This window comes from Garra rufa, chromosome 5 (assembly GCF_049309525.1).
Source record: "Garra rufa chromosome 5, GarRuf1.0, whole genome shotgun sequence".
NCBI classification, from domain to species: Eukaryota; Metazoa; Chordata; class Actinopteri; order Cypriniformes; family Cyprinidae; genus Garra; species Garra rufa.
In genome coordinates, this window is record NC_133365.1 from 9,519,857 (window position 1) to 9,535,459 (window position 15,603).

Here is a 15,603-nt window from a genome sequence, read left to right on the forward strand (position 1 = left end):
ATCTTGAGTCACACATGCATGTTTGGCTGATCGGAAGATGCGTGGGGGGGCACACTCATAAATCAGCCGTTAAGCAGTAGGGATGAGGTGGGGAGGCTACAGGGTTAATGAATTTCTCCGGCTGGTTGGGGGTTGCTCAGGGTCCCGGCGAGGGATAAGACTGGATGCGTAGGAGCAGGTTGTCCAGAGAGGCCCCATCAGTCAGATCAAAGGTGTCTGCAGGGAAGGTCACCAGTTTCAGCCAAAGACCTGTCCTGAGAGAGGCAAGCGACTGAAAAACACTAATAAACAGAGAGAGCTGCGATTCTGAACGCTACTTATCTATAAACTTCATATGTGTGATCATTGTTTGGAATTCTTGAATCTCAGTGCACTATGAAATTAACATTGGCTATATTAATAAATGCTGAAGTGTTTATGCTGAACTAATGTGGTTAACTATATATATATATATATATATATTTTACAACCTATTTTACAACCTTGTTGTTAAATGTTACCAAAAATCTAACATTTTTAATCTAGCTAAAAAAACTTGTTCTCATAAGGTTTTAAGTTTATATTTTCCACTTTGAGGCAGTTTATTCCTTCCCAAATATTTTTTTTCATTATTACACTCAGTCATTTTAGTCTAATCCTACTGTTTTATCAAATCAAAACAAGCCTACATTTGTCTTTTTGCCCTGAATGCATGTGTTTGTCATTTTTCAGATGAACAGTTTTTCATCAGCTTTTTCAGTTTTCACATTTACCGGTTCAGCGATGTACTTCAGACTGCCACTAGAGGTCAATGGTTAACTCCATTTTGGCTCAGAATGGACTGTTTTCTCAAGGGTGACATGTTGAAGATTTAGAGAGAGGCCTCGGCGCAGGGGATGTAATTGTTGGTTAAACCCCCTTTAATCCAAAGGATTTTCTACACAACTGCTAATTTGTCAAGACCATCATTAATATCTGATAAAAAAAAAATACAAGACATTTCTCAACCAAATGGATTCCAAAATGAAGCACTCAAATTTGGTTTCAACATTGATAAAGATTGTCATAATTGAATGGTCATGCTTTAAGTCTTAGGATAACACTATACCATTTTAAATGTGTAAATGTTAAGGTTAGGATTAGATTTTTTTATTTGTCAGTTATTAAAATGGTCTGCTATCACTCCAGAAATCTTCAGCTCCACCAGGTCTGAAACGTCATTCCTCCAATCCATTGAGGTTATTTATGGAGTTAAACATTAATAGGCTAATGATATGGCATTGTACAATCACATAGATTTATGTTACAGTCTGCAGAGTTGCATTAAATAAACTCAGAATTCAAGGAAGAATCTTTTACATTTATTCTGTTTTCTATGTACATTTTGTTGTATGTACAGCATACGTTGATTTCGACAGTTATTCGTAAGCATTCAAAATTATAAACCAGACTTGATTACGTTTTTCTGCATTTTCTCTTTTTTTTTTAACTAAAAAGAAAGTTTGACTACCAAACTCAAAGTAATGAAAAAAGTCAATCTAGCAAATGGCCTTTAAGGTAAAGTAGCAAAGTTTTATAATACAAGAAAAATAAATACTATTAACAGGAAAAATCTGCTGACTACGAGTGTCCAAAAATAAAGATCTCCATACCAAAGATTGATGCAATATTGTATTTCGGATGTTCTAGAGTAACAAGTGATTGGTGCTCTAAGAAAAATGTTACTCATCTGTGTACTAACAGAGATAATGGGACCAGTATGGCCATGATAACTAGCTTATAAGTACTAATAAACTATCAATCTGTTGTACTTTTAGTTTGTATTATCCAATTCTTTTTACTGACTTTTTGTATCATGGACCTACTGGTAGTTCCGAGACATAAAGATGAATAAATAATTTGTGAAAACTGATGTAAGTGGAAAAAAACTTGTAATACATCCCTGAACAAAATCTGCACCATCAAAATGCGTTAGTCTTGACTAACTAAAAATCAGCACTTACACTCTTAAAAATAAAGGTGATTCACGATGCCATAGAAGAACCTTTTTTGTCTAAATAGAACCTTTAGCATCTAAAGAACCTTTCTGTTTCACAAAAGGTTCTTTGTGGCAAAAGAAGGTTCTTCAGATTATAAAAAGGTAAGAAAAGATGGTTCTTTAAAGAACTTTTGATTGCATGCTTCTTCATGGAACCAAAAATGGTTCTTCTATGGCATCGCTGTGAAGAACCTTTTAAAGAACCTTCATTTTTAAGAGTGTAAACCGATCTGCTGTGATTTGACAGACAATGGTGCACACTGACCAGATTCCCATACAGGTTCAGAAACCGTCAAGCATAAGATCCCAAACACTTGTTCTATAACATATTGCCTCATACTCAAATAATAAAATGAAAAAGTACTATAAAACTGGATTGGTTCCTCAATTACTTTGTCATCTTTTTCTTTTTTTAATAAAAGGTTTTTCAGTACAACTGTTGGCATCCTTGTGCATTTGTCCTTGCACTGAAAGGGAAAAGTTCTTTGTCCCTGATATACAGTCAGTATCGTGTTACTGTCCTGCTCAAACACTGAGACATTCATTGCCATCTCAGCCAGTTGAACTGGCCTCGAACTGTTTATGACACAAGTTGCCTATGCCGCAAGCTCTCACAAGGCTGCATACATATAAAAGATATAAATATGCAGGAAAGCGCCTCTCCTCCATGTTGGGGCCTCTTATGCTGCTCGAGAGAATCCAGTTAGCTGCCCTCATTCCAGTCGGGCATAATGCTTACGCTGTGCACGGCGTGGTACTGGTGCGGAGACAGGGTGCGGGGTATACTATGAGTGTACAAATACTCGTTGCCCTGGAGGCTGGCAGTTGGCGACTGAATTCCTGCACTCGGACTGCACTGGCGGCCCAGCGACTGATGGGACATGGAGCCCTGGTACATAGCATGGGTGTCGCCCAGCTGTGGTGAAGCGTGGCCAGTGACGCCGCTCAATCTGGACACGAGGGGTCCTGAGGTGAAGTGAGCTGAGAAGTGCTGGTAGGGCAGTCGCTCCATCTGCTGCATGGTCGTCACAGAGCAGCCGCCGTAAGGTGAGACGCCCGCCCAGGTGTTGCAGCTGATGTCTTCCAGGCTGGGCACGGGCTCGGCGGATTGCGATGCACTGGCGTACATGCACGCCTGCCGCTGGCCAGACTCAGCCCTGTAGGGGGCACCGCTAAGACCCAGAGACTGAGTGTAGCTAACAGGCCGATAGTAGTGATCGTCCTCGCTGGAAGAGCTTTCCACGTAGGTCTTCTTGTACGAGTGCTCTCCTGCGTGACAGTCGTCCTCAACTGCACAGACAAAATGGGATGGAAATGAATTCAGCACCATCTAGAGAAGCAGTTCTCATCCACTCTACATTTTGCATGTCTCCTTTATCTGACACACCCATTTCAGGTTTTGGAATCTCTACTAATGAGCTGATGATCTGAATCAGGTGTGTTTGATTAAGGAAATACACAGGCTCCGAGAGTATAGTAGAGAACCACTGATCTAGAAATATACCAACCGATAATAAACCCTAAAAGCTCAAATTTCAAGTGACATGATGGACCCACCTTTCCTCTTGATGCAGTGATACTCTTGACTGTGTTCGTGGGGCAGCGGGTAAGAGCTCGACTGAGGCAGCAGATCCTGGGACGTGCTCGTGACCCCGTTCTCACAGGAGTACTGGGAGCTCATGCTGCTGGGAGTAGATAGACCTTGGACGTCACCGCCAAATGGACTGTGGCTGGTGCCAACCCGCTGACGTACAGTACTGCGAGGGACCACCGGATACTCCTTGGTGCTTTAGGGAACAGAACGGACTGCATGAGCCATTTAATGGCATACATTTACATGCTGTCTTTCAGTCAGGGATCTTGAAACCGTTCCATTGATAACTAACCACATCCACCATGGACGCACACCACTGTGTCAGAATAATCTCTTTGCCATCTGTCTGCGACGGGGGCTTTTCTATGCCAATTAATCAACGAAAGTTGTAAGAGGCACTTTGCTTTAATTCCTACGCTATTTCTTTTGAACCACTGACCTGGTTTTCAGTTGGTCCGTGTTTAACTAAGACCAGACCTGCTTTGTCTCACTGTTTGACAGTGGAGGACAGATAGGATATCAGGACCTTTGACTTCTACAGAGCACCAAGGTGGAGTTTCCTTATTCTGTCTGTATTTTTATGATGCATTACTCTTTTCTTTTTAACGAATGGCGGTTTTCCTAGCTTGTACACCACCTCGGATTAAAGCGTCTACTGAATGCATAAAGTTATGTTAATAGCAGTGCCGTGTAACGGATTCAGTAGGAGAATCGTACGGGCTTTTGTTGGGTCTTAAAGTCTTCAGGTCATTATCTGGAAACTCAATAGAAGGCTCTCGTGGGATACATTAGTCAGTTCTTTCTCTGCTTGTTTGAAAGTAACAACAGACAAAGTTAACTACGGCATGGAAAGAGCATTGCCATTTTTTCCTAGTGTATCATAAAGTCTGTCATTTTGGAGTGGACAACGCCTGTGTTGGCTGCTGTGGGCCCTACGACCAGATTTTCTGCTTTGAAAATGTGTTTTTCCACACTCTATACTGCAGTCATCTGGAGAAAATAAGAACACAAGCCATGTGGTCTTTGCCTCCACTGAACCAACTATATCGCAACTGCAGACAACTGTTCTGGATCTACACAGAGCTGAAAGAGAGCTATTGCCATGGTTGTAGGGCTAGTCAGATGAGAGTCAGCAGCTACGGGAGTGGACGGTTTTCAAGAGGAACACTAGCGTAACAAGTGTCCCCTCAGTCAAGAGCACTGTCTTCATGAAAGCAGCCGTCTCTGGTTTGTATCTGTGTTGGGTGTTTGTACATTGATCAGCACCACCATGTTTAGTTTATTTTTAATCTGACTGTCCATCTGGAGACACTGGTCAAGTCTCCTGTCAGGCCTGATGTGAGCACATTTAGAGCGGCTATCTGTAAGAAACCTATATGTGACCCTGGACCACAAAACCAGTCTTAAGTCTCATGGGTATATTTGTAGCAATAGCCAACAATACATTGTATGGGTCGAAATGATATTTTTTTCTTTTATGCCAAAAATAATTAGGATATTAAGTAAAGATAATGTTCCATGAAGATATTTTGTAAATCTCCTACTGTAAATATATCAAAACTTAATTTTTGATTTTTTTGCATGCTCAGACTGCAGTTTTTTCAGTGTTTTTTCTTGTATCCCAAATATTGTCATATCCTAAAAAATCTATCCAGCTTTCAGATAATGTATAAATGTCCATTTAAAAAAATGTACCCTTTTGACTGGTTTTGTGGTCCTGGGTCAAGTATAAAGAGGGAGATCCAAACCTGAGCTGTTAGTATGGCTGTCTGTTTAGTCACTGTTCATAGGCTCACCTCTGCATTCTTGACATACGATGCAGCTCCATATCGTCACTTCCACGAAAGCCCTTTGCAAAGGGATTGTTCTCGATTTTCAGCTGGGTGATCTGTAAAACAGCCAACACACCAATTTTACCATGTTTCAATTTTTGGTCTTCAGCACCTGCATCCACTGTTTAAATACTCCTGTAGTCTCTACTTTCACTTGAAACAATGAGATTCTCAAACCTGATTTGAATTTCAGATATCTTGTTATTAGTCACATGAGAGCATGCTTTGACATTCTTAGAACCCACAAGACATTGTTTTATTTCTAAATGATGCGTCTTGGCATAGTAAAAAACGCCGCCTTTTGCCGCCGTTTTACCGTTTGCAGTAATGCGTTCATAAATTTGCACTGAACACTTTTCTGCATTGACCAATTGTCTTTTGTTAATGAGGGAACCCATTGTAACAGTCACTTAAATCTCTTCAGTCTTGTCTTTGAAACCATATCTAATAGAATCTTTTATTGCACAATGTCTATAAAGGAGCATAATGAGCTGCTCTGTGTGGAAATTGACAAATTATCCTAGTGTTTTTTTCTGCTTGGTCAGTAGAAGATGAAAAGATGAAACTCGATGTACCCAGGCTGTGGTTTGTTTGATGCTGCGCTAATGTAGAAAAACATCTGTCAGTTTGGATAATGATTGGTGTAGATTTTTGTCTTTACATAAAATGTAATAATTGCACACAAGAAGCACAGATAATCAATGTTAATAATGCCATAGTCTGTGAAATGTTATATAAATTGTTAGAGGTCAACGTAAAATAATTAGGTACCGTTTATGCATTTATAAAGACAGACATTCCTTTTGCCTTAATGATCTCCGAATCTTTTAAAGTTAGTGAAATACATTATTTAAAAGGGACAACGTTTTCATAAAAGCAAAAAGGTCTTTAAAATAGTTAAAAAGTTTTCAAACATTTGCATGTTAAGTTAATCCCAAATGCAACTGTCAAATTTACAAAAGCGATTTGACAAGATGCTAATATCTTTACTGATAGACTCTAATGTGTTGGCGGGTTTGAGGTGAGTTTAGGGATAGTGCTTTAATGAGACTCACTGTCTCTGCTAGGGTTTTATTTTTGGCTGTTGTGGTGTGTTTCCTAACAGGACCTGATCTTTGACACTACTTTGGCTCTCACTTGAGATGAGACCTTGTAAAAAATGGACATGTTGGGACGCACCTTTAAGCTCTCATAAACGCACTGCATGTGTGCTTGGCAGACTTCACAAAACTTAGTGGTTTTGTAAATGACAATTTGATGCTTTTAATGTTTACCCTTTTACCTTAAAAGTCCAAACTGATTTTTTTTCACTTGGCGGCGCTTTGGTAGATGCGACTTCTTTCAAGATGTTTACAGTTCTCTGTTGTTTTCGTCTCCATATTTATTGTTCACTTTATTTGATCTTTGATTTTCACTGATCAATTTAATTAATCGAAGTGCGGGTTTATTGAGTCTTGGAAAAAAGAGCAAGCCCGTGCGTTATAGCTGCAGTTTTTTACGTACATGCTATAGACTACATATACATTAAAACATTATATATAGCTTGTGATGAGATAAAGGTAACCTACACATGATTATCCCCGTTTGCTGGTTTGTTCAGCTGCAAGCGTAAGGTCCAAAAGGTTATTCGAAATCAATTACTTTTAATGACATACAGGTGCACATGCTTTTACCCTTTTTAGGTGAGTAAAATTGCTTTCTTGAAATTTCTGTAAAAACATAGACCTAACAATTTTATGTTGCACGTAGGCTAAAGAAGCAGTTGATTAGTTACAATTAAAAGTCATAATTAATTAATAATTAATAAGATTTCCTAATCCTGTTTGTTAATTAAAAACTAACATTTTTCCTTTTTGTGTTAAAAGCAAGGGCGGAAAAAACAAGAGAAAGTATGCACTTCATCTCTGCGATCTCTTTGAAAAGCATCGATAGGCCTTGGAGACGTCAAACAAACCAAAAAAAAACATTTGACCGTCATGGTGTTTTACTCTTTGCAATCAATTAATAGGCCTAAGTACTGGTAAACAAAAGTGGTCTGACATAAAGTCTGGTAAATGTGCGCCGTTCTTTCTCACATCAGTCAAATCAATTATTACACAAATCTGTTATCCAGATGATTGACTCACCCGAAACGAAGTGTCCAGCTTTATCATATTCTTATTGGGGCGAGTTTTAACTGGAAGTTACATTAACAACCATGCCTATTATAGGTATCATTTTTAATCATGTTGACGACCTTAGAATGACGAGGTAGAAATATACTATTAACCAGTTATCGAAATTTGAATGCATGAATGGAAATATTCTGAGAAAACATAACAGCTGACTAAATATATCATGATTAGTGTAACATTTCATTTTCATGCCATATAAACATTTCGGACATCTTTTTTTAAAGTAAAATTTGTAATAGTAATTCGCGCTGATCTTCATGTCTAACAATAAACGCGTTACATTATTAACTGTAATACAGCCAGACTCTCAATATATGCAAGACAAAAAAAGCTTTGCTTTCAAGAAAACCACTTAACCGGGTTATGAACTGATCTCTTTTCATGAATTCAGAGAGGAAAAATATAAAATCTAAAGTAAATAAATAGATATATAAATGCTTGTTAAATAAATAAATAAATATTATAAATTCGTACCAGCGGAATTGACAGTTAAAATTAGTAACAATATTTTTCCTCCCAGGTCCTTATCTAAATGGATTGGAATCATATCTATCAGGAATCATAAGTCGGATTTGTGTCACTTTCCTAAAACAGGTAAGTCTTTGCTTTTGTAGATTCACAAACTCGATTGTTTTTTTTGTTTTGTTTTTTACTTCATATTTATAAAGGTAAAAACAATCACAACACCATAACCTAATATTCTCGTCAATCATATTTGATCCCGTCTAACTTCTTACCTTATGGTTTTGGTAAGACGTGACTGCAATGAAAGCCGTTTCTGGGAACACATGAGTGCAGAAAGCGGTGTTTTTGGATCCAAATCCGTTATTTTCATCCGCCTTTACGATGTGAATCCTTGGTTGATATTTATGCATGGAATTCAGGATAATCTGAGAAGAAAATAGAGCGCAAACATGACCGACCGTGTAAAGCAAACACCTCGTAATTACATGCGCATTATTGATCTGATCTTTTTTCAAATATATACAGTAATATACAGAAAGACACTTTTTGTAAATTGTAAAATTATGCCACCATGCTTGATTAATGCGATTGCCAAAGAACATCACTTATTATGTTATGAACCGTGTCTATCAGCTGCATTTTAAAACACTTTTTCCTCCCCAAATATGACGCTTTGAGATCAATAATCAGCGCTTTTGCGGTCCGTCTGTCGGCACTTAAACTTGACACCCGCTTTTCGTGGACAAGCCTAATTGTAGTCTTGGACTTCTAGAGACTTTTTGCTAAGCAATGTCCCATAGTAGCAGTTTTGCAGTGGTCAGTTGTTAAGTAAGAATTTTTAAAAGAATATTATCAAAATGACTTTTGTCCAAGTTCTTGTAAGCTCTGTGGGTTGTTCCTATTCTCCAAGTCTAATGTGTGTATGTGTGTGTGTGTGTAATGTAGGCTACTCTAAGTGGATTTTGTCTAAACTTTGCATTCTGGATGAGCATGCCAAGTTTACACACATGCATTCCTATTTTCCATTTTCATGCATTTTCCCCTCGTTTGCATTCTCCAAACAACTGCAGCATTTCTCTTTGATCAGTGACATCGGTCCACTCCTTCCAAAAGGCTCTTGGCTCAACGCAACACTGAGACTTGGAAAGCAGGGCTCATTGTAAACTTTCAACATTGCTCTCAGCTGAGAATATTGCTTTTGCTCAAGATCGACAAGATGATTTATTGTCAAAGGTAAAAATTCAAAATGCAGTGCACTTTAATATCAGTGATGTCAAAATGAAATTATTCACAGTTTTCTGAAGCATCTGGAATGTAGCCACGCACACTGTAGGCCTACTTGGATTAAACAAGAACTGCAACCACACAGTTTTGGCAAAAAGCTGACTGGGACATTTAAGAATATTTGGAGAACTGTATGGACATGAGAAAAGTTTTTGTGGGACCACCCACTGGGAGTGCAGCATTTGTCTGTTCTGGGTGCCCTGTTGCCCCATTTCTCCATTTGCCCCGCGCTGTATGATAGTTTTTAATGATAGTGAGCGATCACTGAGGGCCATGAATGTTGCCCCACTCTTTCATGTTGCCGACATCACAGGGACTCTGAAACCCTCCAGATTAACAGCCTTTGTATACCTCTGTCCATCACTCATCACACTCTGTCATTAAATATAAACAGTTTGAAGCACAGTTATCCAAACTCCGCCATTTTGACTCAGATATTTCTGGATGGCTGCAAGAGGCAAAGAATGTGTATGCCTATTGAACGCTTGATGAATGGTACTAAAATGATCAAAGCCAAAGCTTAAAATGTTTTTAACTTGGAAAATTCAAACTGTGTTATCATCCTCACAAGTTAACTATTGATGTGCATGCTTGGTAAGTTATCCACATGGGAATTATTGTCAGTTCCTTCAGACATCTTTATCTCATCAATGGAGTCTAATTAAGACAGAGTTCGGAACTATTGGCTCACTTTATGTATTTCCTAACAGGTTCCAGCTTATTGCATGTTCAGCCCTGTTTCTGAGACTAGTAATTATAAATAGGTCTGAAATTATTTCAACCACCTGGAACAACAAACCGATAGATTGTTATTTTGGTTGAGAAGCCGTACTTCATTTATAAATCCCAGGGCACTCTTTCAACACAAAAGGGGGCACGCCAAGAACCACTGCAACCAATCAAAAATGCATTCTGGCCAGAAATTTACAACTCGGCTCACATTCCAACTGGGCTCCCATTTCATTCTACCAGCTGAGGTTTGGCAAGAAAACAAGCCTGATCGACTTCAACCTTGTGATCAGAACTAAACAGTAAAATGCTTGCAGTCACAGATATGCATATGAGACATCTATGCACCATCTGTTTGGATACGGACACAATGCTTCGTTTTCTAATCTCTCGCTTAAGTTGATTTGGCTTGTCCAGAAATCTGAGAAATGTTGAACCTAATGCTCTTTTAAAACTGAGACCGCTAAACTCGGCCTGATCTTTTTTTCACCAATAGCAAAAAAATCTCCTCTACATTAGTTTACTGTGCATTAGGCTGAAAGTGGATGCTGTGCGTATTAAAATCGCTGGTAGCTGGATGCTGAAATTTCTTTAAACCCACACTAGTTTACAAAGAGTAATCTGAATTCACTGTTTCCACATCTGAGGCTGTCTGCTGTTGCTTCTGTTGTCACAATTATCATTACTGGATTTAAGATGTGTTTTGGTTATTACACTGTTCTGGCGTTTGTCAGTGGCACCTCTTTAGGGGTGGATTTCCTGATCTAGAGTCTCAATACAATTCACCCACAACACTACCTGATCAGGGGTGCGTTTCCGAAAAGCATTGTTGGCTTACTACGGTCGTAAGTTCTATTAAACTCCATTGGTAAGAATGGACCATAGTTGCTTTTGGGAATCGCACCCGAGATGGACATGAGTGACCCTTTAAAACTCAAATAGCTACAATCCAACATTTGTTAGTATTATATTTGTTTATTCAAACAAAAAGTTTCAAAGCAAATACATGAATCCGTTATTCACTTACATGTCCGAAGGGATCAAGGTGGTTGTTTGTTAATTTCAGCTTCTGGAAAGACACTAGTTGCCGCATCCAATGCGCTCCAGTGGCTGGAGAATCTGGATGAACGTACAGCCTTCCCGGCATCGCAGGTTCTGCTTTCCCTGTCACAGACCTGCGTCGTAGTGCAAAATACAGCATTTTAAACACAGTTTAGTCTCTCAACACTGTAGTCTATTATACATGAAATATTTTATATTACTTAGTTTTCTTTTATGTGATCATTGATATTGCTCTCTGCTGTATTAACTAGGAAAGTCACTGTGACAGGTTTGAGATTCTGTTTATTTGTCAGTGCATTAATTATTACAAGGATAATTTCATTAAAACTATAAGATAAGGTTTTGTTCCCTCAACATGTTTCCTTTATTGCAAATGAAATGTGATCCTGCCTACTACATCCCATTTATCATGCATCACTGCCTTGTGTATTGTACATAATGTCTTTCAAAGACCGGTTTATTTGGTTAATGGCTAAGATGATGGTTGATCAAGAGGGCCATTAGTTCCAGAGCTTGCACTGAACGGGTAATTATCAGGGATATTGGCTTGTGGACATCCTCCCTCAATAACCTCAATGATTTAAAACCAATGACCCTGAAAAAGGAGTATACAACAAGTAGTGTGCAGCAGATGGAATTGTATGTACAGCAATGCAAAGGCTATTTTTTCCTCATCCTTAACTGTATACATTTTAAACTAATGTGTGTGACCATTAAGGAATATTTTAATGGTCTCATTGCTTTCTTTCAAATGCCAAATGTCATTCAAATGTCAATAATAAAATTAGCAAATAAATAAGAACCTTCATCGGTAACTTTAACTTTTAATAAAACAATTGACTCACGAACCATTTGTTATCAGCGAATTTATAGCGGTGGTCGTCCGCTGGCACAACATCCATCAGAAGAATGTATTTGGTTTTTGGGTTCAACCCGGTGACCTTCACTTTGAAGCTTGGGAACATCCGCCTGTGGAAAAAATGGGAAAATGTTACAGCACGGATTGCGTTCAAGATGTGTTAAGCTTTTATAAAATTATAATGCCATAATAATAATAATAATAATAATAATAATAATAATAATAATAATAATAATAATAATAATAATACTTCAACGTCAGTGTAGATTTGTTACTGGATAAAGCATATTATATTCCTTTAAAAAAATATATAGCCTAAATCGATCATTTTTAAACCAGCGTATAATATTTATTCTGAAGCGTGCTTATGTGCTTATGATTTTTTGACGCTCCACAACTTATGTTGAACGGGCGATTGAATACACTTTCAGTAGCTAGTAGCTCTAGTAGCTCCATGGATGCTAAAAATGCTAAATCTCATTCAGATAAAATCTCATTTTATTTTGGGCATAGAATGTAACAATTCATTTTAAAGTTAAAAAAAAACAGAAACAATGGTATATTGAGTGAATAAAAACTATAAAAGTGTGCATAAATGTGAGAAAACAATAAAAGCGAATTGCTTTGAGTAGGCCAGCTACACATTGTTTCAGATTTTAATGTGTTCACTTTAAGAAATGCACGTATTTAAATGCACAAGAAATCTATCAAAAGTTTTTTTTCTCCAATCCTAGGCAGAGACGATTCTTTCACTAAACTGACGAGGAAATCATATCAATACAAAAGCCACATTGTCCAGCTGTGCGTGGAGAGAGAAAATCAGCTGCCGCGATGTGACCATATGAATAATAAATTACAATTTGTTACATGCATACAGACTCATTGAGGCATTTATAACGTTAAACATCAAAATAATTTCCAGCGATGATCTCGATATTTCGCGATCTTTTTATTCTCTCACACTGATCCTAATGTCAAGCAACAGCAAAGTCGCAGTGAGTAGTTCATGCACTGATTTAATTTTTTTACCCTCATCTGATTTCTGAGAGGCCCTTTGCTGTTTTTAAAGATGCGAAATTTCTGTTAATAAAAGAGGCCTACACGCTTGCTGAAATACTAACTTTAATGTTTAATATTTTATAACACTTCTCAGCTGAAAGAGAGGAATAACAATGCCGCAGCTCTAAACCACCAGACTGTTGCTTTAACCAGTAGCTTATAAACAATTAGTAACCACGTTAATTCTACATTTCAGAGACAATGCTGTTAGTATGCGATGATAATATTTTAAACAAATGTTCTTAAAGTTTTAAAGTGAGATCTAAGTTTGGTGCATAATTGTAACAATATTGAAAAAAATCAGCATCAAGAATCCAAATGAATATTTCCAGCTCCAGTACTAATTCGCTTAAAAATCTTAAATTGTGGAGTCAAACCAGTGCTTATTGATTTACTGGAATTAGCCTACATTACTTACTACTGCTAACAATGCAAAATGTTGTAATCTCAAATTTTCAAAATACATTCTTAATAAAAACAAATAATACAAAGTATAAATAATACGAATATAATAAATAATACAAGGTTAAAATGTGAAATGCATCTAAATTATCCACCAAGAAACTTTTATAGTAAAAAAACCTGAACTTTTATAGTTTATAGTATAAAACCTGAATTATATATAATATATATAGCCCCAAGATCAACATGGAGAAATTATATTACAATATAACTCATTCATTGCAGTAGGAAGAATATATAAATGAATATACTTATATATAATGAATATTCTTCGATTAGTATTATAGTTATATATTTATAGTAATAGGCGAATTAGTGTTATAACGATTATAATGATAAATTCGTAAATGTGCATTGTGTGCATTTTTATTTTTACAGTTTATTCTAAAGGTATATATGCAATGCATTTTCAAAATAATTTGTAAACATTTGTGTCTTACCTCCCTGCTTTGGTGATGATCATTTCAGTTCCCACTTCATGAAACTTTGTCCATAACTCTCGCTCGTGTAAGTAAACTTTTATCCCTTCCATTCCCTTTCAAAAAGACAGATGCAGACATGGAGAATGAATGTAACGAATACAGATGCACTGCAGTTTTTCAAACATTAATAACGACGGTACCGCAACTCAAAATGGCCTCAAAATTAATGTGCAGGAGAGTGTTTGTGAGAAAGAAAAGTTGTTCATCTTTAACTTTATAAATAATGCTGGCCTAGAATAAATCACTGGAAACGCAGAATTCGTTTTAAATTCATAGACTACAAGATTTGCTTGTGTAGCAAAGATTAGTTGCACTTAATTTAAAATCTTAAACTGTAAACTGTAACTCACAACCCAATTGGTTTGGAAGTTCAGTTAGAATTAATATTTGTCGAATTATCACGGAGTGACAGCAAAGTGAGAATTTTTTTCCTTTCAGAAATACGTAAATAGTTTCTGTCAACTATTCACGCTTTTGCACCGAGCCAAATTATCATAAGTGCGTACACACGTTTATGTACTGAATGTGCTTGTGCTGAATTGCTTTGACGGCTCTCTGAACAACAGTAAGTGATGAAATTACTGCACAGATTAATTTATTTTCTTTATGTCAGCGGCTGATCAACTATTGATTAAGATCTGCCACTATCTCTTACACGTTTACTTAGATATCTACACCAGGACATTCCACAGAAGTCTATTGTTCTTATATACAGCTAGGTATACACACACACCAACACTAACAAAAACTTTTCTGCGACTTTAATATTTCAAAGCAAAATTACTATATTTTCAAACCGTTTTACAAATTAGGACTTTCCCAAAATGTGGTTTTAGGTGTTGTAAGATTCGGCTCACTTCTGGGTACACATTTGTTTTTAAAATTCTTGGTTAAGTACACACAAACACATCACACCAGAATAGTTAAGACAGTAGTTGTTACCTGTTGAATGTATGTTGTCTGTGATGACGGGGATTTGCTAACGGCTCCATTCTGTTTGTCTGATTTACCATCGTTTTGTAAATCTTTTGACTCGGTGTCACTGGGAGAGCTCTGGAGCCGAAAGGTGTCTTCGCTGTCCGCCATGTCAGAAGGGCCTGTGAAGTACTGCGACCGGGAGGCCTAAATAACAGAAGAAAAAAATCAACATCACTTTTTTTTAATTTTATTTAAACAAGTATTTCAGTTGTCCAGTTCCCTTTAGACTATTTTGCACCACTTCAATAAGTAAATGCCATTGATTTTAATGACATAAATTCTTATTTCAACCCTAACTATAATAACTTTAAACAACAAACGAAACAAACTTCCAATAACGTACGGTACTAATCAAAATCTCTGCAAAAAATATCCGCTGGTTTCGCAACGTTCTTCATTAATACACTTCGATATGGTCGTATAAAAACAGTGCAGTAGTTATAATTTAGAAATTTCTGCTCACATAAATTATCCAGGTCAAAGCAACTTTCTTTGAACGCAAAAACATGCATTACATATTCACATTAATATACATAAAGATGCAGAATGCATAAACACAGATATTTACATTCTCATTCTCTACCTTCAAGCTCTTATTCCAAGTCA

The 15,603-nt window shown here is 37.1% G+C and overlaps 1 protein-coding gene across 2 annotated transcripts; it reads right to left on the bottom strand.

Annotated features, from left to right (window-relative positions):
- Positions 1–1,601: 1,601 nt before the first annotated feature.
- tbx5a (T-box transcription factor 5a) lies at positions 1,602–15,134 on the bottom strand. Of its 2 annotated transcripts, none has more exons than XM_073841157.1 (8): positions 14,962–15,134; positions 13,978–14,072; positions 12,007–12,126; positions 11,123–11,270; positions 8,355–8,507; positions 5,408–5,499; positions 3,575–3,804; positions 1,602–3,307 (listed from the first exon to the last, which is right to left on the bottom strand). In XM_073841157.1, the coding sequence occupies exons 1-8, from the start codon at positions 15,103–15,105 to the stop codon at positions 2,721–2,723; spliced, it is 1,569 nt and encodes a 522-aa protein (XP_073697258.1). In that variant the 5' UTR covers positions 15,106–15,134; the 3' UTR covers positions 1,602–2,720. The 2 variants fall into 2 exon arrangements, with proteins under 2 accessions (XP_073697258.1, XP_073697257.1); XM_073841156.1 differs by having other exon boundaries at positions 14,950–15,134.
- Between the last annotated feature and the right edge of the window lie 469 nt (positions 15,135–15,603).

Coding starts and splice junctions, on each gene's coding strand:
- tbx5a (XM_073841156.1), bottom strand. CDS start 15,105: ATGGCGGACAGCGAAGACACCTTTCGGCTCCAGAGCTCTCCCAGTGAC. Junction 11,271..12,006: donor AAATTCGCTGATAACAAATG/GTTCGTGAGTCA, acceptor ACTACGACGCAG/GTCTGTGACAGGGAAAGCAG. Junction 8,508..11,122: donor ACCTTGATCCCTTCGGACAT/GTAAGTGAATAA, acceptor TTTTCTTCTCAG/ATTATCCTGAATTCCATGCA.